This window comes from Zonotrichia albicollis, chromosome 14 (genome assembly GCF_047830755.1).
Source record: "Zonotrichia albicollis isolate bZonAlb1 chromosome 14, bZonAlb1.hap1, whole genome shotgun sequence".
NCBI lineage: Eukaryota > Metazoa > Chordata > Aves > Passeriformes > Passerellidae > Zonotrichia > Zonotrichia albicollis.
In genome coordinates, this window is record NC_133832.1 from 4301037 (window position 1) to 4326020 (window position 24984).

At 45.9% G+C, this 24984-nt stretch overlaps 1 protein-coding gene across 5 annotated transcripts in view; it reads left to right on the plus strand.

Annotated features, from left to right (window-relative positions):
- Positions 1 to 24984, plus strand: part of DCX (doublecortin) — an 81077-nt gene that overhangs the window by 3062 nt on the left and 53031 nt on the right. For all 5 annotated transcript variants that reach the window (XM_014265337.3, XM_014265335.3, XM_014265336.3 and 2 more), the window contains exon 3: positions 9113 to 9453. In XM_014265337.3, coding sequence (XP_014120812.1) covers positions 9113 to 9453 — 341 coding nt within the window. The remainder of the gene's footprint in view (positions 1 to 9112; positions 9454 to 24984) is intronic.

The window sequence follows — 24984 nt, forward strand, 5'->3', positions numbered from 1 at the left end:
GGATGGGCTGGGAAGGGTTTGTGTGGTCTGTGTAGGGTTTGGGGTATGGCACACATGGTGTGAGTGCTCAGGGGTGTGGGAAGTGTTTGTGTGCTCCGTGTAGGGTTTTTGGGGTATGGTGCCCACAATGTGTGTGCTCAGGGGTGTAGGATGGGCTGGGCGGGCAGCTGGGGGTGTGGAGAGGGGTGCTGGGGTGCGAGGGATGTTGGGAGGGCGCGGGGGTCTCTGTTTGGGGAGCTATGCAGGGATGTGTTGGGAGTTCACACAGCCTGATCAGGGAGGGAATTTAACGAGCGAGGCTCGTGAATAGAGAAGGGCGTTTTGGACAGGCTGCTATCGGTGAATTTTGGGGTTTATGCGTGCGGCTGTGAGGACGGTGAATTACGGGGAGCTATGGGGGTTTCTTTGCCCTGGGTTCGTGCTCAGGGGGTGTGGAGGTGTGCGGGGCTGTCTGTAAGGGGTTCTGTAAGGGGGTCTGGGGGATGATGTGCACAGAGAGCACAGGGAGTTCATGCGCTGCAGGGCTGTGAGGAAGGGAGCGCCTCGCTGCCTTTGGGGAGCGGTCGCTGCGCTGGCTCTGGAGCATCCTGGGGGTGCTCGGGGCAGGGCCGAGGTGTCCCCGTGTCCCCAGGGGCTGTGGCTGTGCCTGCTGCTCTGGGGGGTGAGGGATGAGCCTAAATCGATGCTGCTCGGAAACCTGCCCTGGGGGAAGGTTTGCTCAGCTGCCAGCCCTGGGTGCTGCCCTGCTCGCTGATTTCCCGGCAGGTCAGCACAGCCCTGGGATGGCATTGCAGGGATGGATGGGCAGTGCATCCTGCCCGAGGGCAGCTCTGCCAGAGCACAGTGGGGTGGACAGAGGGCACCACAGCCACGCTGCTTTTCTCCTCCCCGAGCAATCCATTCATTCTTTGTTCGGACCTGGAATATCCTGTTGCAGGAGGGGAGGTGCTCTTCCCTTTTCCTTGGTGTTTTTCTCCCAAGCAGACATCTCTGGCCAGTTTGGTAACTACCAAAAAATCCACGAGGCTTTTGCCTTTAGCGAAAGACAATGGATGTGAGGCACGAACTGCAGGGGCAGCCTCGCTGCGAGTCATTGTGTGACCTTGACTAAAGCAGCTCTCCCTCTCATTCCTTCCCTGTCAGGCAGGATACTCATCTCCCAAAAATACTTCTCAGGGACAAGGACGTGGAATAAATCTTGGTTTCCATAGAGGAGTTTTCCTGGGAAGAAATCGCCGCCTTTCAGAGCTGCGATGCTTCCTGGTGGAGTTATTCTCAGCCCATTTACAGCTGTCGAATGGAGGTGTGGCCTCTCTTAATTTTAGAGATTCTGCCATGTTTCATTCTGGTCTCTTAATATGGCCACAGCCTTTCTCTAATGGCAGCTCTCAGTCCTGCTTGTCATAGGTTTTATGCAAATGTTCAGAAATAACTCCAGGAGAAAATGCAGTTCTTTATTCTCTTTTTACACTCTTATACTCACCCTGCTTTTTGTCAGTTAAGAAAGCTTTAGTTATACCTCCTTTAAATGAGTTTTGCTGCAGGTAAGGAGGTACATCCTTCGTAAAAATACACTTTGCTGGTTGAGGTACAGACAGGAGATGCTGGCATTTGGGTTCTGGCTTTGTTCTGCCAAAACAGCACTGAAGAAAAGGCACTAAAACCAAAATGGGACTGTCTGTGTGGCTGTGTGCTCAGCAGAGCATCATCTAGGGAAATAAAACCTGAGCAGAGTGAAGACAAAGGAATCCATTTTTGACCATGCCAGAGTAGGTCTGCACGCTGTTATTGATCCCATATTTCTAGGGGTGACCTACACTGCTGTTGCAGAAAAGCAATTTATAACACTATGGGTATAACCAGCCCTTGTGGTGAACTCTGCCCTCAGCTTGGGTGTTTGCATAGCTGTGTACAAAATACCTGTGTGCCAAAATACCAAATACCTGCATGAAACCCAGAATTTGGGAGTAATTCTGCTGTGACACACAAGGAGAGTGCACACATAGCCAGGGCATGTCTGCTTTATAAATTGGCTTTCTGTTTGGAGACTGAGGGTAACCAAACCAGTGCTTGTTGCTATAATGGGGCTAATTTATCATTGCAATTTCCAATAAACAAGTAGAATCTAGGAAAAGTCATCAAAGACGCTCATCTCAGTGAGCCTCTTGTAAAAAACTTGTGAATTACTGACAATATTTCACATCATGTTCACCTGATTACTTCTGATTGAAAAATGTACTTACATAGTGTAGCCTGAGTGTACTTCTGAAGTGTAGAGAATGATATTGCACAGCACCAATATCTAGAGACAGACATTTCAGGTGAACAAAAACCACGTGGTGTGCTGCTAATTAACTGGGGCTTGGAATCACCCTTTGTTCTCCAGGCCCAGAGTTCTTCCCTGGCACTCAAGGTTGCTTCCATAATGAGAACAAGTGAAGTTTTCCACACTTTTTTTCACATTCCTTCCATCTGTTGGGCTGAGCCTCTTGGTCCTTTCCTGTGCTGCACCCTAACATCTCACATGCTGGAAGCCCTCAGAGCTCTGTCACATCGGTGCCTTTTTCTGAGTTCTCCCTCACTGGTCACAGGTTGCTTTTTCCATTCTTTTCCAGGGATCTGTCCCAGCTCCCAGTGACCTTCTCTCATAATCCTCTCACCTGATCATTTTTTCTTCCCCTTTTCAGTCCTAGCAGCCATCTTCCATCACTGAAGGAATTGTCTCAATCCTGACTTCCTACTTGCAGCATTTGGCCTTAACAGAAATAAATAATAAGCTATAATAATTATTATTAATAATAATATATAAATAAGCTTTAATATAAATAAATAATGCACCTGCTGATGTTGCTTAGAGCTGCATTCCTCCTTAACTTCTGTGCTGGTCAAGTGCAAGGCAAATCCTGTTCCAGCTCATCCTTCCACTCATGTCCCACTGCCTTGGCTGGGTCAGGAGTGGATGTTGGCCCAAGGTGCTGCTATTTATTGTGGCAGATGAATATTTTGGAAAAGAGCACCATGTGGGCTTTATTCCCCTTTATTTAGAATTGGTTCCAGTGGCCAGGGCTTTGGGAAGTTGATTTATAGATCTGCATTTACTGGTGAGTCACTTGTAACTTATAATTCTGTGCCTTGTGTTGTGATCAGACTTGCATATGAAAGATGCTAAAATAATCATGTGCCATCCTTTGCAGCCTTTCTCATGATGATCATAGAGCAATTCACATTTTTCATCCAAGTTTCAGCTGAAATTTAGCTCCTTTGGTATTTGGATGTGGTGGTTTTGTTCATTTTGAGCCTCTTCTTGTAGACTTGATGTGATGAGAAGTTGCCCCACCTCAGCTCTGATTATTTTTTGTCCTTGAATGGAGGGCTGGGTAGAGGTGAAAGCTGATGTTGTGCATTGACTTCAGCAGCAAAGGTGGCTTAGGAAATGCTGCTTTTGGCTACTTGTTCCAGTCCCCATTGTCCCATAAATGAATTCTTTGTGGGACAAAAGGTTTCTTTCAGCCCTCTCCATAATTTTGCTGCTTTCCCATATTCAGCTTCTTGACATAATGAAATGGAGAGTGAGGCACAACCTGGGAGGGAAGGCAAGGCACATCCCAAGGTGGATTTTATGCCCTGTCCTGGGCTGCTTTTGAAATTTGCCTTTGTTTCAAACCAAACTCTAGAAAAAGCTGAGTAGGATTTGTTTTGCTCAGTGTGGTTTTATTGCAAATGTTCTTGGGCTGTGTGAGATATTCCACAAAGTGATTCCAAGCTTTTTGTATCCTGTCATGCCCTTGGGAATATTTTCCATAGTCTTGTCCAGGAGCATTTAAAATAATCATAGGAGGGGCTCCACCCTGGAACTGAGGAGTGTGTGCTGGGACTGAGGGGTTTATAGGAAACATCCTGGAACCTCCACCCAATGTGTGTGTTCCAGTTTGCCTGGAAAAGTGAAGTTCCTGCAGTTTCATACATACTGAAACCTTGGTAACCTGTGGAATTGTTTTCTGTGGGTGTCTGTTGGCCTGATAGCTCAGCTAATTACATCCCACAGAACAACATTTCTCCATGGGGCTCTGTTTTATTTGCTTGCTCACCCCAGCTAGGTGCAGCCAGGACTGATGTGGGCCCAAAATTCTTTAGGGGCATCATGTAGTTCTGAAGGTGATTTGTAATCAGGCATTTCTTCCACTTCTCCAGCAGAACAAGAGGTGCTTCTGTTCATGGAGGAGCCAAGGGAAGGGAGCTCTTCCAGGGCTCATTTTGCCATGCTGGAGTAGGCCTTTCTAACTGGAGTAGGCCTTCCTAACTGGAGTAGGTCTTTCTAACTGGAGTAGGCCTTTCTAACTGCAGTAGGCCTTTCTAACTGGAGTAGATCTTTCTAACTGGAGTAGGCCTTTCTAACTGGAATAGGCCTTTCTAACTGTAGTAGGGCTTTCTAACTGGAGTAGGCCTTTCTAACTGGAGTAGGCCTTTCTAACTGGAGTTGATCTTTCTAACTGGAGTAGGCCTTTCTAAGTGGAATAGGCCTTTCTAACTGTAGTAGGTCTTTTTAACTCATGAAGCAGCAGCAAGTTCATGCATTTGAAACTCAAGGCCTTCTCCAACACCACATGGAATAAACTCTGCAAGGTGTTAAGACCACTTAATTCCTGCTGCAGCCCTGGTAAATTCCATGAAACACAAAAGCTGGGAACAGTAGCACATTCTCAACTTTGCAACTGCAGATCTAACAGCCAGAATAATTGACTGCTGCCCACAGAGACTGTTCCTGGAATAACTGTTAACACTTAGGCATTCAAAATGGCCTCAATCCAGCTTTCCTGATTTTTCTCAAAAGACTTCTGCCCACAGTTCATTATCCTTGGAAAGTTGCTGGTGCATGCTGAGGAAGGATAACTTTTCCTGAAAGCACAGCCTGTCATTTTTGGTATTGTCACAGGGAGCTGATCTAAGAGGGTTGGAGGATTAGCACTCATCTGGAGCTTAGGGTTTTTCTAAGAAACCTTCTCCAAGGCAAACCTTATCTTTGCTGAGATCATCCCTTCTTTAGGAGCTGAATAATCTCCTTGTGCCTCCATCAGGTCGGTACCACTGGGATGTGTCATGCACTTGGAGTAGTTCTGTGTGATACAAGCCTGCCTTCAAATGGCAAATATGATGGTCATGCCAGCATCTCTGAGGTCTGCAGCCAGCCCAGCCATTGCTGAGGGCAGGCAGGAGCACTGAGGAAATGCCTTGGCTGCTTTGGTGGCACCATAGGAATCGTGACACGTCTGGAGTAGCCTGGCATGGTGACAATGCTCATCCCCCTGTGGGCTCTGGCTCTGCAGTGTAAAAAGGACTTCATGCTCTGAGCTGGCCCTGCACTGAACCAACACTGTCCTTGGCACCAGGGATTTTGTCAGGGTAATGCTCCCCAGCCCCAGTGCATGAATGTGTCTCTTTTGGGGCTGCCTTTTTGGGGTTTGTTTGGAATTAATGACCTGGCTGTCCATTGTACCTTCTCATGGCTTGCTGTGGGATTTCTGCACAGCTGCTTGCTGGCTCAAGACATGCTCCTGAAAATATTTGTGCACAGATTTTTGTGCTTAGGGCTGCGGAGCAATGTTCTTCTTGGAGCTGTTTCTTTTGCTCGTGACAAGATCTCACATCCCCTTCCCATCCCTTCTGTTATGCTGAGCACATCTTCTGCTCTCATGCTGTGTCTGTCAGTCACATTTCTGTGCCTGGCACAGTTGTACACCTTGACTTCTCATTACAGGCTTAGCTCAGACAGATGTGGCACAGAAACCCACAGAGAGCCCACTCCTCCCTCCATGGTATCTATTCCCTTTAAGATTTCTCTTCTTTATTATCTCCTGGCCACATTGTGCAGTTCAAAGCTGCAAAGTTCACAGGTCTCCAGCCCATGCTTGCTCAATCCTGCTGCCACCATGGTAAGGCTTGGGTAAAATTCCACTGTGGGATGTGAAATACAGTGTGGGAAGTGTGTTCCTAGCTGGAAAATGCATGTGCCTCACTGAGGGACTTGAATGATGATTTTGCTGCTGTTTGAGGGTCATAAACTGAGTTAGGGAAGACATTAGTTGAAGTGGTTTTTAAATGAAGTTAAAACTTCAGGTCACATCCTTAGGTCAGGGAGGAAGGGAAGAAAAGCTCCTCTTCCCTGGAGCTGTGCTGCTGTGACTGCAGAGATGATGCTGAGAAGAGCTGCTGCTCTGAACTGCTCCTCTGGAGTGTCTCTCCAAGGAAATTTGTCTCCAGTTTTAGAATTGAATACAGCATGGATTTTATTTGCTGGAGTTTGGGTTCAGTGGGACAAAGGGAGAAAGAGCAGATTCCATTTTGCACTTGTGAGCGTGGGCACAGCTGGAGAGGCTGTGTGTGGATCTGCACAGCTGCCCAGGATCACAAGAGCTCTGCCTTCATGCCACTGTTCCCTTTGGTGTACAGTGGTGTAAATTCACAAATGGCAAATATGTGTTTTACAAATATACACAAATATGTGTTTTACAGCTGTGAGCAGCTCAAAAGGACTCAGCTGGAATTAAGAGTAATGGTACTGTACCAGACACATCAAGAATCTCTTCTGCTTACTTTAAAATATGCAACTTATTTTTAAAATATGCTCCAGAACCTCAGGTATCTACAGTACACAGTGCAAATGTGCACTTTCTTTCACTGTGAAAATAATACAGATGAAGGTCAAATGCAGTGGCTGATAGTTTATTTCTGTTTTTCAGGTGGGGAAGCAGAGGTGAATGTGAGGTCAGGAGCTGGCACAGGGAAGCTGGGGTGACAGCAGCACTCAAATCACTAATTCTTAGTGCTGCATTTAAACAGAGAAATCCCTTTTCTCAGAGGATAATGCACAGTTCTGCTGAGCACACTTAGGAGGGCTCTGCTGCCCGGGGATTATGGGCTTGGCAGGGCTCATGTTCTTAGGATGGTTAATTCCTGGGAGCATTCCAGACTCTTTGCTGCCCTTCTCCCAGTCATGAAACTGGAGAGAAGCCTGGGCCTGCTCTGCACCAGGTGCTCCTTGGCTGAAGCAGATGAATAAACCACAACTTATCACTTATTAATCAGAGAGATCTGAAGTATTCAAAGCTTCTGGAAAAGGATATCCCCAGAGGGAGTTTCGTATAATGCGTGGTACTCTGGAGGGTATATTTGACTTTTTATTGAGTCAGATTCACAAAATGTTGGGGATTAAGGAGCTCCAGCTATGGGCAGGGCTGCAGGGTTGGTTTATTGAGGGGTGTTGCTGTCAGCAAATAGAGATTTTTACTGTTTGTTCAGGCCAACAGAACCTTCTGGTGGGATTATTGTTGGTTTGGGGTATACCCGCTGACAAAATGCCCAACTGAGTGTTCATCACAAACCTTGTCAGCTCTCCTCTGTATTTCTATTCCATCTTTAAATGGGGAAACAGAATATCTGCTTCCTGTTGATCAAGGATTTTGGTCATTTTTACACACCTGATGGAGAAGAGCTGCAGTTGGTGATGCAAACACCATAAGTGGGCATCATGGTGGCACATTAAGTACAAAGGTGGGGTTAAAATAAGTGAGAATCCTGCATCTTTTCTATGGCTGCTTGTGGCATCACACCCTGGTCAGTAATAGAGACAGAAATACACAGAGTGCTGTTATAAACCTGTTAAAATCTGGTTTTTGTGTGTCTGTTGTGGTCTCACCATGGGTTCTGGTGCCTCCATCAGAAGTGCAGTTTAGTCAGCAGAAGGAGCTGCAATATGAACTTTATCCTGGGCCTGTTACGTGCCTGGGCCACGTGAAAATCAGTGGGATGTTTGGAAATCCATATTTTGCCAACTGGATGTCAAATCCTGTCCTAGAGATCCCTGGGTGGGAAGCCAGACTTGGCTTTGGGGATAGACTTTTCAAAGATGTCTGAGCCTTGGAGTGTGCAGTCAGGGACAGACAAGGAAATGCAGCCAATCTGTTTCTGGTCGAGAAGGAGTTTCTTTTTTAAAAGAAATCATCTTTCAAAATAGTTAAATCTGTATTTTGATTTCAAACTTATTGTAGTACATGAAAAACTTAATTCTGTAAGATCAGACAAAGAAAACACCAGAAGAGACTCTAAAATCCTACAGGTCATGCCTTCAGTTCCTATTAAAATTTTATCTAATGGCGAGACGAAAGCTTCTTCCTCCAGCAGTGAGTGACTTTTTTTCAGTGCAGCCTGAGTCATTTCAGACCAGACAGCTACATTCCCTTAGGGATACTGGTTTACAGTCTCATTCTAGTAATAACTCTTCCAGCATCCATCAGATTTGCAGGCCCAAAAGAAGCTCCTACAAATCCTTTAAGGTGCTTTTAAAACCTTGGATAGATAGGATCCTGTAAATTACAGACAAAGCCTGAAACTAATTTTGGGTGGGATAGGGAAGGGCTTTTTGGGAATTACTAAAAAGACCCTGTAACTCTTCTCTGCCATGTCTAAATTCAGATTTAATGTATTTTTGGTTGGTATCAGCCATGTAAATCAAGGAGTGGTATTTGGTGCAGTGTTTAATCTCAGCTGCCACTAGGTCTGTTCCCTAATAAACCACTGATGCTCCAACAGTGCATATTTGTTATGCCTGCTAGATTTATCAAGGCTGCTTTTAGTGGAGACTGTTCAGGACAAGATTTTGATTATTCTTCAGGCATGATGCAGAAGGCACTTTGTGGATGAGTGCTGATGTCCTCTTGGCAGGGAATGGCACACTGAAGTAGCACCTAAGTCTGTAAAGATAAAGGGTACAGTGGCAAATTTATAAAATAATCAAAGTGGTCAAATGAATTTGATGTTTTGAAGCTCTTGGAAGGCTTAGATGCATCTTCAAGTACCTAAGTACCTTTATAACTCAACTTCTCTCAACCCCTGGTTCACGTGATTTTATGTATTTGCTGGTGGCTGACAAGCTTATTTTGTGGAAATACCAGCAATATTTAAAATAACCATAAATATAGCATTAAAACAAGGCAGAATGTTTTAAGAACAAGCTGTCGTGGGAGTGCTAATGGGAACAATTATCAATGATGTGCATGGTTTATGGGGGAAGAGCACAGAGCTGGCGCTTACTGCAGAATCTCGTTTCTCCCTCAAGGCGAGAGTTACGTCTGCTCGTCCGACAACTTCTTCAAGAAGGTGGAGTACACCAAGAACGTCAACCCCAACTGGTCTGTCAACGTGAAGACCTCTGCCAACCAGAAAGCACCTCAGTCCCTGGCCAGCAGCAACAGTGCCCAGGCCAAGGAGAACAAGGATTTCGTGCGCCCCAAGCTGGTGACCATCATCCGCAGCGGGGTCAAGCCGCGCAAGGCCGTGCGCGTGCTCCTCAACAAGAAGACAGCCCACTCCTTTGAGCAGGTCCTCACTGACATCACTGAAGCTATCAAGCTGGAGACAGGGGTGGTCAAAAAGCTCTACACCTTGGATGGGAAGCAGGTAGGAGGTTTTTACAGATGTTACGTCTTTTTGTTCTTCTCGTCGCACGGCTTTGCTGACTCAGAGCAATTCTTGAAGGCTAAAATTAAGCTGAGATGATTGCTGCCATCTGTTGCCTTAGAAGTATGGCTTCTCATGCCAGTGGTTAGGTTACTAAATTTTCCCTGATATTAATACCAAGTAAAGAATGTAGCCGTGGGTCTGGGTGGAGCAGATGCTCGCCCTGCACGCCGGCGTGCGGTGCGTGTCCTCTGGGCCAGCTAAATAAATAACAGGGGGGCTTGGGCTCACGGCCTCCAGCTGCTCTGGCTCTGGACTCACTGGAAGAGCTCTCCAGCTTTGGCTCCGCTCAGAGAAAACGTGTTGCTTGACTTTCCTTGCCCTCTGGTGAAGGCTTGCTAAGATAAAGCGATTGATCCAAGCATGCTCTTCTGGCCAGCTCCAAAGCGAGCAGGGAAAGTGTGGAACTGTGGAGCATTTCCTTGACTGAATGCATGAGGAGGTAACGTGCAGAAAGAGTCAGAAATATTTAGCAGGTCATCAAAATGTGCTTCATGTCTACATGTTGCTGGAACTGAAGGAAACATCTGTCTCTTGTTAGCAGCTACACAGCAACGAGCCATTTCGTATTGCTGTATCTATGAAAAGCCTTAAAGGAATGTGGGGGATCATTTTTAGAGCTGGGAAGAACTAGATTCTTCAAGGACGATTCTGAGCTTGATTTAACATTTCTGTTTATTGTAATTGAGGAATGGTCTTATTTTTGTCACTATTTTTCCTGCTCCAGATTCTGGAGCCAGGCAGCACATCTCTTGTGTGGGTTTGGATGCTGGCTATTCTAGGGATTGATGGGTTTGCATTAAATTAACTCTGTCCTGTCTCTGGAGAAAATTATTCAAGGAAATGATTCAAGTACTCTGCCCAAGGAAATGCAGATTTTACAAATAAAAATGTTCATCCCAAATGCAGGTTCCTAAATGTCCTGCACAGTCCAGGAGTGCAGTGTAGTTCCTGGGAGAGCAGCATGTCACTCTGACCTGATAGTCTGGTGTCCCTGCCCATGGCAGGGGGCTGGAACTAAATGATCTTTAAGGTCCCTTCCAACCCAAATCATTCTGTGACTCTTGCTTTGTCCCATCCTGTGTCCTGCACATTAGTTACTGTCTGGTTCTAGCTTCAGTTGCACAAAAAAATCCCATCTGTCTGCCAGAGCTTTCCTTTCCACTTGTCTCAACACAGCACTTTTCCTTCCTCAGATGCACAGTTTGAACATGAGAGCGTGCCTGTCCACAGACACAAAAACCTGCTGGAAATGAGCAGTGATACAAGGACAGGTGCACTGGAAACCTTGGAAGAGACCAGGGAAAGAGGAAGGAGGTTCTCAAATGACCTGTGCTCGCTGAGGTGATCACACCTGGGCACAGGCCATGCCCTTGGGGTCACAGCAGCTTTGCGGGGGCTGCCGTGGCTGGATCTGGCCTGAGAGCAGATCCCTGCTCCTGCTATTCTCCCAGCTGGGAAGGGGGATCTTAATCTGAACCTGTGAGTGGCCTCAGTTCTTTGAGAGCTGCTGGCAGCTTGGGGGTGAGATGTTGCTTTGGAAGGTGCAGAAATAGGGATGCTCCTGCTCTCTTCTCCCCCTTTTAGCTGTTTGCAGGGGCAAGTGGTGATTCCCTTCCACCTCTGGCTGTAGAGCAAGACAGGATCGGCCCTGATATGACATTTAACTTGTTTCTCTGGCTTTATAATTCACCATTTTATGAAATCAGATATTTGCTTGCATGTTGGAGATGTTGCTGGGAGATTGTGTGTGCAAATGTACACCCAGTAATGCAGTTATTGAGAACAGTGGGACTGTGATTTGGCAATAATGGGATGTTTGGTATTTGTTTGCAGCATCATTTGCTGTTGAAGCTTCCTGAGGAGCAAACCCGGTTCAGCAAGGCTTTGTTTTTAGTGGAAGGTTTCCTTCAATGCTTGTTCTTTATTACAGATGTGTGTTCTTAGTGTGGAAGTCAGAGCTAGAAGGTTATGCTGGCTCTAAGGGTTTCCATGACATACTGCTCCGTAAAATCTGACCTCCTGACATGACATTAGGGGGTTTTGCATGTCTGATGCTGACATTAGAAAGAGATTACTGCATGCGTGGTTCTGACAAACAGCGCTTTATTTTCAGGAGGAAATATTCATGCAAAAATGCAAGCTGCTCAAAGCTGAAATACTGACAAGAATCCTGACAGTCTGTCTCTTTGAGTGCCATCAGAGGCACGTTGCTCCCTCTGTTGTGAAATGATAAAATTTACAAAAGGAACGTACAAAGGGAAATCATCCTGCCTCAGTCCACGAGCTGAAACTTAATGAGGGGAGATGATTATTTTATTTATAGGCATTTCCATAGTGCTCATCAGTGCAGTAATCAAGATGCTTTAGAAGTACAGACAGTGGTGGTAGTGACAGGGTGGTGTGATAATTACATTTCTGTTCACTGCAGACCTGCTGCAGTTGGAGTGCCAAAGCAGCTAATTGAGAGCTGGTGGGCTGTGTTTGAATAAATGTAGCATTCAGAACAACAGTGGGGTTAGGTTATTTTAATGAAATTGTGTCTTTTTATGTCTTGGGTTGGCTGGAGAAATATGGCCCTTGAAGCTGTTAAATTAGCATCTTATGTTTAAGTAGTTTATTTCACTTGCACATATTTCTGATGTCTGTACTGAAGCTCCTTCCCTCCCTGGAGCAAAGCATTACCTCTGGATGCACACCCCTGAGCTCAAAAGGTTTTCAAATAGTTGACCAAAAATGAGCATGACAGGGGATCAAAACAGAGATTTAACTTTGGAACTTCACGGCTGTACAGGAAATAGAGTGGGTAAGAGAATTCAGTGCATTAAGCAGATGCTGTAATGGGCCAAATTCAGTACTTGGTTCTGTGACTACAACTGCTGTGGTGTTGAGATATAAATATAGACAATTAAAATACACACATCCAGCATTTAATTTGGTCAGGCCTGTGGATCATGCTGGAAAACAGCTATTTTGGTAGATTCTTCCTCCTTTTTTAAGCTCCTAGTTCTACCCAATGTCCCAAATAAGTCTGGGTTCCTGGGAGCCCTGGCTGCCTCACAGAGACACGATGACATCTCCTTCCCCACGTCGTTAACAAGCCAAATTAGAAAGCAGAATTTGAGACCCTGGCTGGAGTTGCATTGGGATGTTTTGAATGCAGTAGGCTGAGCTAGACCTTGCAGAGGTTGTGTGGATTTCCTGTCCTGCTGATGCTTGAGCTCCCTCCTCACCATGGAGCACAATGGGTCAGTGTTCACAGGAGGCTGCTGCACCCCTGTCAGCACTTTGCTGCTGTCAGCACCAGGTCACTGGCTGAGTTTGGTGATACTCTGAAATTCATCAGGCATCCATCAGTCCAGTTGTACTTTATGTACAAAAGATACTTTATGTACTTTTGTACTTTATTTACAAAATATATTCTTTTGTCGTGTGGAATTTCTTCTTTTTCTCCAGCTGTTTTATTGCCATGCCTTAATTAACTAAACACCCCATTGTGTGACCCAACAATTATCATCACCAAAACATAAGCTGAATAGGTGCTGTTCAGAGCAGGGAGAGCTTCTATGCTTCAGCTGCTCATAAATAGAGATATTCTGATCAACAAGCAGAGCAGATTGTGGGTTTAGCCATGATAACATCAGTGATCTCCTCTGGCCTTTGAAATCTTCAAACACGGGGAGAAGTCTCCCATGCTCTGCTCGTTGGCTGTTGCCTTGCCCAGACACAGTGCTGCTGCTCCAGCTGAGTGTTAGCTGTCTCATCAGATGAAATTACATCCATTTCCATATGTCAGGGCACTTGTGACTGTGCTCCCAATAGAATTTCCAGTCTTAATAAAGTGGTCCCCTCTAGCAGCCTGAGCTTTGATAAGGATATCAAGTGGCAGGTGATGAGGGGAGTCCATCCTGTGTTTGCAAAGCTGATGCCAGTGCCCTGGGGGCCAGCCCACCTCTCCTGGCCAGGCAAGAAGTTGCCATTTCGTTTTAGATTTCCTGCACTGAGGAAGGGCAGCAGCCACAGAGGATGACAAAGCTTACAGCAAGTTTAAGGTTGGGACTTTGTGATCAAATTCCATAAATGAGTTGATAATAAAGCATCTCCTATTAGTTGATAATAGGAGATGTTGATTAGTTGGTAAGTTGATTAGCATCTGCTAAATTAGTTGATAATAAAGCATCCCACTGCACTAAAGCATCCCTACAAGTTGTACTGGAGAAACAAAACTTTGGACTTGCTGCACTGATTTTAAGCTGGTATTTGGAAAAAAAAACAGTAAAAAATTATTCAATCAAGTGTTGATAACAGCAGTGGACCAAACTCTTCCAGGATAATGTAGATCTATTGATTGTATTAATGAAATTGTATCAATGAGACACCAAACAAGGTTTGTGCTGAAATATGAAAGTGCCTTCAAGAGCTGTAATCTGTAATTGGTGCTGAGGAAGGAGGTGACACCTGTGTGACTGTGCCCATAGCATCTGCACTGCTGGAAGATCAGAGGGAGCCTGTTCCCCCCAGAGCCCTGGCAGGAGTTAACTCACACCCTGAGGCACCAGGTTCAGGCTACAAAGTGAGCAAATTGCTTTGTGCTATTGCACATGTTGTGGTGAAGGATGTCAGAACAACTCCTCCCTCTGGATTGTTGGCTGCCTTTTAGGATGCTGAGGAGCTGCCTTGGAGTGACCCCAGAACACTCAGTTTATGCACTGGTGTTGTCCTGTTTTTTAACTTTTTTTAAACTTTCTGATGTTTACATTCTTGTAACGAACTTTCTCACTCTCTGTAAATAACTCATTGTTTTGCATTCTTTTATAGAAGAGGAGAAATTTGATAGACTGTTAGTTTGTCCAGTGTCATTGGAGAGGTGGCACTGTCACCTTCCCATCCCCTGTCATTTTTATACATCTATAAATGCTGGAGTCAGAGATTAAACACCCTCTTTTTTATCTTAAGAGATTTGTGTGTGAATGTTGTGTTATTTTGTGTCTTATAGTGAGAGGCTGGAATTCAGCCTTGGAGGAAATTGGAGGGAAGAGCAGGAGAGGGGAGCAGTGTGTTCTGTATCCCACGTTGTATAAAGATCCTGCAGCAGCCAGTCCCACCTTCCCTCCCTGCCTGACAAAACTGGAACAACAAACCCAGATCTGCTTTGCATCTGCTCCTCAGCCCTTTCCTCTCAGAGCTTCTTCTGAGATTTGCCAGGCCCCGTGTAAATCTCCCATTTTGATAAGGAGTCCAGGTCTGGCTGGGCAGAGGAGCTGAGCAGGCAGGATTCCTGCCCAAATCCCTCAGGATGGGGATGAACCTCAGGCTCACTCATCCCCAGGGCTGAGCAGGCAGGATCCCAGCCCACATCCCTCAGGATGGGGATAAACCCAGGCTCCCTCCTCCCCAGGGCTGCTGCAGATGCTCTGGCTCGGGGTGCTCGCGTGAGATCACTGCTCTGCAGCAGCAGGGAGTCATGCAGGGAGGATTAGTAATAATGTATGGGCTGGAGAACTTCTGAACCCAGCCACTTACAGAGCCAGACAACACAGCCTAGTTCTCCTTCTTCAGGGAGCTCTCAGTGCAAGCTGCAGCTCCAGCACTGCCTGATTCATGCAGTGACTAGACACCAACACAGACAAAACCAATTAGTCCGCAGGTATCCCACAAGGATTTCAGCGCTCACTAGAATGAGCAAGCCCAGCTTCCATGAGTGTGTAGCTAAGTACTTAAGATAAAATATTCAGAAGACTTCCTGAGATGTTATTTAGAAACCTCATGCTTATTAATTTCTGTTTCTCTTGGGTCTGTGGGCCACAGAATCTGGGTGAAGAGGGGCCTGTCTGGAGCACTGTGAATCCTAATTCCTTGTGCTTCCTAAAGCTGGCACAGGCTGATCCCAGCAGCTAAACTCTCCATCAGACCTGTTCTCCTGTAACCTGGCTACCCCTAGTGTGGTGTCCGACCACTCCTCAAGACAGATAGTGATGGAAACAGGGAAAAATGAATTTAAACTGTCAGAGGGCAGATTTAAATTAGATATTGAGGTGAAAAAAATTCTTCCCTGTGAGGGTGGTGAGGCCCTGGCACAGGTTGCCCAGAGAAGCTGTGACTGCCCCGTCCCTGGCACTGTCCAGGTCGCAATAAATGAGATTTAAGGTCCCTTTCAAGCCAAACCACTCTATAATTCTGTGTGTGGAGCAAGGGGAGGCAGTGGAGGACAACATAATCTTGCAGATTTTGCTGGGTGTTTTGCCATTGCTTTGCCTCACTCTCAGGCTCTGGAGGAGGTGTCATCCCCTGCCTGCCATGCACAGGGTTTTGTGTACTCATTGGCTGGGGTAAAATCTCTGTAAATCCATTTTCTCTCAAGGCAGTGAAGCTCCCAGCCCACAAGCAGGCTCCAGAGCTGCTGTTTGCTGGAAATGGTTGATTTTAGAGCCATGCACTGACCACCCTCCACATGAACACCTGCTCCTCGTGTCACAGATGGCAGGCTGTCAGAATTATTGAAAGATGCAGTCAGAGCTGACCTGGTGACCTGGGAGTGTTGGCCCCTGGTTCTGCATCCTGGTGCCTTTCACACCCCCAAAGAGACGTGTGCTCAAAATTCGATCCTCAGCAGCATCTTTATTTTAGCAGCTCTCTCTGTCATACAGAGTGACACGTTCCCTTTTCACTCTGAATCCCAAGAGAGAAGAGGATTATTCACTGTAGTGCCAGAGGGTTTATCTTGGAATAAATGGGCTGAAAATGAGCAAGGGAAATAAGGCTGAATATCTGGAGCTGTGGACAGACCAAGAAAGCCTTGTTGTTTTTTCCATTGTGAGTTTGTGTCATTATGTGAAACTTGAGTTTCTGGTTCCTTTTTGATGCTTCAGCAGCAATCCCACCAATATGAATAAAAATCCCTCCTTCTCTGAGAGGGAGAAGGTTACACTTAAAATATCCTGAGCAAGGGTGTGGCTTCTTGTATATGTCTTTTTTTGATCATCTGGAAAGATCAAATATGTGAATTTCCCCTGTTTCTATTGGGGAAGATATCTTGCTTATTCTGAATTCACAGAATAAGCAGAATTCAGTGAATTCTGTGCTTACTCTGCTGTGCTAGGGTCCTTAGTGTTAGGCTGTGAGTGGCATCACACCTTATTTCTGCTCACCTCTCCTTACCTGCAGTAGCTCAAAGATTGAGCAAACACCCCTGAATTCCCTCAGAGGGACACACCTTGAGGATGTCCTGGTGGTTGGTGCCACGTTCCACATCTTGCAAGTGCACCTCTTTTTCTTGACTGCCTGAAACCATTTCTTCCCTTCCCTTCCCTTCCCTTCCCTTCCCTTCCCTTCCCTTCCCTTCCCTTCCCTTCCCTTCCCTTCCCTTCCCTTCCCTTCCCTTCCCTTCCCTTCCCTTCCCTTCCCTTCCCTTCCCTTCCCTTCCCTTCCCTTCCCTTCCCTTCCCTTCCCTTCCCGGCCTTTAACCAAAGATCAGTTCTTACTGGCCTTCAACCAAAAAGCTGTTTTCACTCAGCGGCAGGCAAGTTATGAGACAGTTCACACTTTTCTCTAGGAAAAACCTGCTCTAGGTGTGAATAAAGGCAAACAACCAGGTAACAGAGGCTGGGAGAAATGCTGGGATAGAGCTGTCAGCCAGCACAACAGCATTTCCTTCTCTCTTGCCTCTGAAACTGCACATGGGCTGAGCCAGATTATCCATTTTTGTGTCTACTGCCTGTGTCTGGATGGAGCTTAAATATTAAGGGCTCTGTGAGTGTGAGAGGTTTTCAAAACCCTCCTCACCCTGTCTTTTGGCCACAATGCCAGTGGCCACAAAGGTGTTTTTATGGCTCAGTAAGGGAAGCAGGGATAGCCTTGCTCACCTGCAGAGGATGAAGCTCCATCCACCCTCAGCTCTGCCAGGAGTGACAAAAGGCACACAGAAATGTGTCTGCATAAAGGAACTGAGGAGGAAAAACCAAGTTGGACGCAATCCCTGGAGCTTTTCTGTGACGGTGTTCACAGGGATTTTCAGATTGGGGAAGAAACAAGGATCTGACTCCATGTTTCAGTAGGCTTGATTTATTATTTTACGATATATATTACATTAGAACTATACTAAAAAAATAGAAGAAAAACTTTAATCAGAAGGCTCTCTAAGAATAGAATAGAAAAGAATGATAACAAAGGTTTGTGGCCTGACTCTCTGTTCAAGCCAGCTGACTCTGACTGGCCATTAATTACAAACAACCACATGTGCCAATCCCAGATGCACCTGTTGCATTCCACAGCAGCAGATAACCATTGTTTACATTTTGTTCCTGAGGCCTCAGCTTCTCAGGAGGAAAAATCCTAAGGAAAGGATTTTCCATAAAAGATATCTGCAACACTTTTCCTAGCTGGCTAAGGCAGCCCTGCACACGTGGGGAGGTGCAGAGAGGAGCTGTGAGAGCTCAGGGCTGTCCCTGTGCTCCTCAGGCTGCAGCAAATCGATTAAAACAGAGCAGGAACTGCAGGCCTGCTCCTGGAGATTTGCTCAGGCTGAATAGGGGGAATAAGCAGGGCTAATAACCAGAGCATTCACTGCTCCCAGCCACAGGCACACCCTGTTCCATGTCAATGTGCAGCCAGGCCTTGCTGGGTGTTATATAGCAGATATTTAATAATAATCTACACTATTAAACCCAGTTCTAGTTCCCTGGTTAACTGCAAGCACTGTGTGTGTGAGTAAACATATTTTTATCTGTATAAATACATTTTACTAAGTGTTGTACAACACAGCTCTGCAGCTCAATTTGCTGTCTAAGCAATCCTAACTCTTCCTGTAGTTAAAGAATCCCAGGGACTGGAATTCTTGTGCTCTGATATCCTCGAGCCGTGTTATTGTTTTTTGTTCCCTAACCCTAATAAATCAAAAGCAAAGGCATCTCACTGTGGTCTTTAACTGCACTTTGAAAATGTTTGCTTACTTTTACATTATTCTTTGACATAAATGCAAACCTCAGTGTTATCACTAGTTTTTAAATTATCCACGTAATCTAAAATAAGTAGGAAATTAATGTGTATTAGCTCATGGCGCTTTTGCAATTTTTTATCTTAAAAAATACCTCAGAACAAGGATTTTTCAGCTAGAGTGGCTGTTAGAGCTATCCTACCTTTTACTGTTTCTTTTTTCAGTTTTTTTTTTTTCCCCAGATGGGGGATTTAGTTATGAAGATGAGGAAGATGAGATAATATGCCCCATTAATTAGCAGGATTTTTCCAGGGGATTTTGCTCCAGTCAGAGCTGGCATGAGAGGTCAGTCCTGCCAGTGCTCCGTTATCAGGAGGACAATGAGCTCAAGGAGCTTTGATTGGCTCCCCAGGAATCATTATGCAGCCCCAGACCCTGCGGGGCAGCTGGGGAGAGCAGGGCTGGGGCTCCTTCCTCCCTGCCCTGCCCTGCCCTGCCCTCACCATCTGCTCTCTGCTGCTTATCTGCTGCTGCTGCTGCATGCCCTGGGGCTGTAGGATCCACTGCTGGGGTAGTGGGCATCCATCCCTGGCTGTGGGCATCCATCCCTGGCTGTGGGCATTCATTCCTGGCCGTGGGCATCAATCCCTGGCCGTGGGCATCAATTCCTGTCTGTGGATATCAATTTCTGCCCATGGGCACCCAGCCCTGCCTGTGGGGCATCCATCCCCTGCCTGCGGATACCAATCCCTGCCCATGGGCATCAATCCCTGTCTGTGGGCATCCATCCCTGCCTGTGGGCATCAGTTCCTGGCTGTGGGCATCAATCCCTGGCCGTGGGCATCCATCCCTGGCTGTGGGCATCAGTTTCTGACCCTGGGCATCAATTCCTGGAGGTGGACATCAATCCCTGGCTGTGGATATCCATCCTTGCCCATGGGCATCCATCTCCATCTGTGGGCATCAATTCCTGCCTGTGGATATCCATCCCTGCCTGTGGATATCCATCCATCCATCCATCCATCCATCCATCCATCCATCCATCCATCCATCCTTCATCCATCCATCCATCCTTCATCCATCCATCCATCCATCCATCCATCCATCCATCATCCATCCATCCATCCATCCATCCATCCATCCATCCATCCATCCATCCATCCTCCATCCATCCATCCATCCATCCATCCATCCATCCATCCCTCATCCATCCATCCGTCCATCCATCCATCCATCCATCCATCCATCCATCCATCCATCCATCCATCCATCCATCCATCCCTGCCTGTGGACATCAGTTCCTGGCTGTGGCAGAGCAGCCTAATCTCTCACCTGAAGCGCCTCCCTGTGCTCCTGGCAGAACAGTTTCTGGCTGCAGGTGTTGTTTTTCTGTCTTTATTCAGGTTCTCTGAGCAGGGAACAGAAATGAGTTTGGGAAAGCATCTCCTGGTGTGTGCACTCTTCTGTGAAACAAGCATTTCCTCAAGTTATTGCTGTGCCACTTCTTGTGCCCTTCCTCACTCCCTCATGCCCAAAATAGTGCAGGAAGAGGAGCAGAATGGGACTAATGGTACCTGCTCTCCTCTGTGTGTCTGGCAGTGAAAATACACCAGGAAATTCAGCTTCTGTGCTGGATAAATCAAGTGAAAGATAAAATTGTGGGAAAAAAAAAAACAACCCTATGCAAAAATGTGCTACAACATGCAAAAACCCCTTTCACATTGCTGATCTGTTAATATAAAATAATAAAACCATGGATGGGGGAGAGCTAATAAACATTTGGACTTTAAAATTCATAAGGAAGGAAAGGCTCCTGTGAAGAAACCTGAGATAGTGATAAGAAGTGAAAATGTTATCACAGATTTGAAACAGGTTTAGAAAAAGAAACCAGGGTAGAAATAGCTTCTTATCAGAGTAAAGAAAAATACCAATAAACAAGTGGTGTTTACTATCTTCTGGAGTGATCTGGAGGTGGGAGCACTTGGTGAAGATGATGAAAGGACTATGGTAATAAAAAATTTGTGAGACAGATGAACAGGCAGGGTAATGGATGCTCGTAAGTTCAAAGCAGCACTGGTAGAAATTACTCTTATATTTGTCTTTTTAAACTAAAAATAACTTTTCTGGAGACAGGATTGCCTTGCTGAGGCAGGCTAGTAAATAATATCTTAGCAGAGAATGAAAACAGCATGCTAAAGCATATGGTACCCATTCAAAATTCACACAGAAAGGAGCAGCTTTTTAAAATATTGCTGCATTCCATTTATCTTTCCACTTCACCTCTCCACGTTCTCAGATGTGTCTCAGAGGATGGAAAGAAATAAAGAGCTGCTCCAGTGGCTGTGCTGTGCTCCCACCTTCTGCAGCGCCCAGGAGGGCTGGGCTGGCTCCTGCAGGTGCTCGGGAACTCGAGTTCATGCTGGGTTTTGGAGCTTGGTGAGACACCAAGGGGGTTACAGATGGTCAGAGCCTCTGTTCTCTGGAGTGCTGAGTGCTGAATCACCCCTGCTGCCCAGTCTTGCTGTATTTTTATGCCTTTGAACCTGGGAATTTGGCTGTGAAGGTTCACTTATTTTGGAGACCCAAAGTTTCCACTTGTGCAAAGATGTCGAGAGAAGCTCCAGCTGTAGCTCTGCAGGTGGGGAATACCCTGAATTTCTACAGCCAGGTGACACACTTTATCCCCCTGCATGGCATGGCATGGCATGGTGCAGCCTTTCTGTAAATAAAGGGGGCTTCTAATAAAGATGGGGGCACATTCTTAGCTGGGATAAGGTGTAATGGTTTTAAACTAAAAGAGGGTAGGTTGAGATCAGACAAAATGAAGTTTTTTACAATGAGGGTGGTGAGGCTCTGGCACAGGGTGCACAGAGAAACCCCAGGATCTCTGGAAATGTTCAAGGCCAGGTTGGACAGGGCTTGGAGCAGCCTGGGATGGTGAAAGGTGTTCCTGCTCATTGCAGGGGGCTTGGATGAGACTCCCTTTAAAGGTGCCCTCTAACACAAACTGCTCTATGATTCTCTGGTGGAACCTTTGAAATGGGTTCAAAACTGCATGGAATGACCCTGTATGGAATGCAGGGTCTTTACGTAAGTGACATAAAATTCAGAGCTTGTAAATGTCCTGGTCTAGATGGATATGGACCTGTCCATCCTTCAGTCAGATGTGCTGCAGAGCCCCTAACTCAGCATTTGTGGCTTCTCTCAGCCACTTCTGTAACTTTTGCTCTCCTTTTAACTATCAGATAGTATAAATGGAGTGGAGAGAAAAGTACACCCCTCACTTTCCTCCCCACCACCCAGTGTTAACAGGAAGTCAAAAAATATTTTACTAATGGAAAAAAGCAAAAATCCAGTGCAGCCATTTCAGCTTGGTCAAGAACTTTAAACTTGGCAGATAAATGATTTGGGGAGAAATGCTGAGAAGCATTTGCAGACAAGCAAAAAATCAGTGTGAAACCCTAAGAGCAGCCTTCCATCATGGAGCTCAGCTTTAGCCCATCATGAACTAAACTTCTCTTTCTCAAATGTGCAGATATCAGGAACCTTATCAACTGCTGGCAGGCTGCAGGATTACATGTAAATGAAGTGTATCAAAGAGTCGAGTTAGGTAGCCAACATTGGGATCTAAGAACGTTATTCTTGCCTACTTGAAAGCCCTTCATAATGGATTAGAAACAAGAACTAACATCTCTTAATACCAGCTGAAATTTGAAGCATCTTTTTTTTTTCTGCTTCCAGTGAATTTTAATATTTTGAGAGAAAATGGTGCTGGGGATTTCCTTCATTTTAGACAGCCCCAGTCACGGAGGTTTGCAAAATGATGTGTTCATTTCACAATCAAAATGAAAGCCACAAGGCTGAATTTTGTGCAAGAGACTTGATGGAGTTGTTGGCAAATGTTATTTTTAGCACCGTAGAGCAACAGAGATCTTTACAGTCTTGGCATTTCTTGCAGTTTTAAAATGGAGAACAGCTCTTGAAATGTCTGCTTTTCCTTGAATTTTCATCCATATCATGAATTTCTTCCTAAAGTTTTTGCATTGCTCTTGGCAGCAGGTAGTGATTTAGTACCAAGCAGTGCAGAACTGCTCCATTTTACACCATTTCTCCAGAAGGTCCTTTCTTCCAAAAGGAGATGCTGGAGAAAATGCTGTCTGATCCTGACATTCATTGTTTGGGTTGTTTCCAGTTGCGTGTATTCAGTGTGCTGTAAAACGGACAGCAGATAAGGAAAAATAAAGTCGGGCCAAAATTGCACTGAGCACTGTTTTACAGATCTCATAATGAGTGAAAACCAATTTTTTTTTTCTTCCCAGAAGAGCTGACAAAGACCCTCTTTCTCTCCAAAGCAGAAGAAGGTCACAGCCCCAGGAAATATCTGATGTCACAATGAGGGGCAGTGTGCTGCAGGTATTCAGGAGTGGCTCTCAGAGCTCCTGGTCTGAACCCAAGTGCACTGTGTGACCACGAGCAAGGCAATTAATTTGCTGTTTTCAGCCTGGGCTGCTGTGACACATTTAAACTCACAGGGAGCTGAAATGAGTTTGTCAATTTGTCTTTAATGTCCGGGTTGGAAGAGTCCTCACGCATCCCTGTCTTAGCTGCCTTTAGGTAAAACAGGACTCATTTGTAAAACTGCTGAGAGCTGGGGAATGCTGGGGCTCAGGGAAGGTGCCAGCCAGGGTTTCTCAGCCCTGCCTAAATCCTGCAGGAGGAATGTCTATTCTAAGAGAGCAATGCCTCTCTTAACAGTGATGTACAATTAGGAACAAGCAGAGCACACTTTGAATGGCCATTTATCTCTCCATTTCCCCTCCTCCCATTTTATTCACTCCCTGCCTGTGTGCATGGGGATTTGCCTGTTTGCTTTGCTTTCCTTGCCATATTGTTCCAATTACCACACAATCTTTATTCACCTCCACTTGACTTACACGTGGGTATGCCTTACAGCTGAGACAATGCAGTCATTCTGGCAGCTGCACCGTGGGCCACCTTCTGCTGCTTTTTGGACCACCAGCTAAGACTGATGCAGAGGAGAAGTCTCAACAGCATCACAGCAGACTGAACCCCCCTTCTTTTCATTGCACAGCTTACAGAATACCTGATCTTAGTTCTTGTAGGAGTATCGGGGGGTAGCATGGTGGGGATGGACAGAGACAGAGATCTCTGCAGCCAGGGCTGGAACTTGTGGTTTATTGCATTTATTGCAAAGGGTCTGGGTGCAGGGCCCTGCTGGGAGCTGCCAAACACAGCTCAGAGCAGCAAAGAGAGGGGAGAGGGGGAGAGAGGATGAGAGGGTGAGAGAGTGAAAGCATAAGAGAGTAAAAGGGGTAAGAGCATCAAAGGCAAGAACTAAGACAGCGAAGTTCCCGTTACAAGACAATAAATCTTCTTCTGTGTTGAATATTCTGATTCTCACAACCAATCTAGTACAACATACAAATCCTATAGCATTTACATACAGCCTATAAGAATCACTACTTTACATCCTGTGTTACATTTGAAACCCTAAAAACTCCTCTTTGGGCCCCTTCTGCCAAGCTGGCAGGGACTGCTGGGACTCTTGAGCCTGTCTGCAAGCAGAGGGTGTTGTTCCATCAAAAGGGGATCACCTTCAGCTGGCCACACCATTGTTTTCCAATTGTTCAGTAACTGAGGTATCTCAAAACTTGCTTTCATTTCAATCTCGCTTATAGTTTATATATTCTCAAAATCTTTTGCCAGACAATCATATTTATAAGGCTTTTCTGTTTCATCTTCCCCAACAAGTTCTGCAAGGGTCTGGCTTCTAAAACAGAGTAAGCATCCGGGTTCTGCCCCCTCAGCGGGTGGGATGCACTGAGGGCACTCTGGTGCCATATTTAGGCAGGAGACAAAGCTGAGATTGATTCAGTCCCAGCCTTCACGTGTGCTGCCTCCTTTCCATAAGTCATGCTTTCACCTCCCTGAGCCTGGCAGCTGCCAGGGCTGGTTGCTTGGTGACGCTCTCAGCAGCACAAAGAGCTCTCAGCTGGGAGGCCGGGGCTGTCTGTCCGCCACAAACAGCTGGGGTAATTTTATTTATCTTTCTCTTGTTCCCAGTAATTGTGAGGACCTGAATCAAAGTCAACATAATAGAAAAGGGAGCACCAGCAGATACTATTTATGGCTTCTTTAGCATGCACCTTTTTCTCCCTGAGTCAGGGAGGTGACAGCATGTGCAGAAGTGGCCTGTTATTTCAGAAAAAAATGGAGGAATGAAATGAAAAGCTCTGATTGCCACTGCTGGTTCAGGCAGGCTTTTACCAGGTTCTATATAAAAGCAACATGTGAGATGGGGATTTGGATTTATGAATCATTGTTCCTTAATCCAGTGTGTGACTGCCTGCCTGTTCATTCTTTGTAATAATCCTGTGCTGTGCAGGTCATATCTGTGAAATAGCTATGAATGGCTCCTCCTCTGCCTCAGTAGAGCTCACTGCTCCTCGGGTGCTGTGAAAGATAAAACAATGAATTATATGTTGGTTCTAGTCAGGTGTTAATGGCTTTTTGGTAAT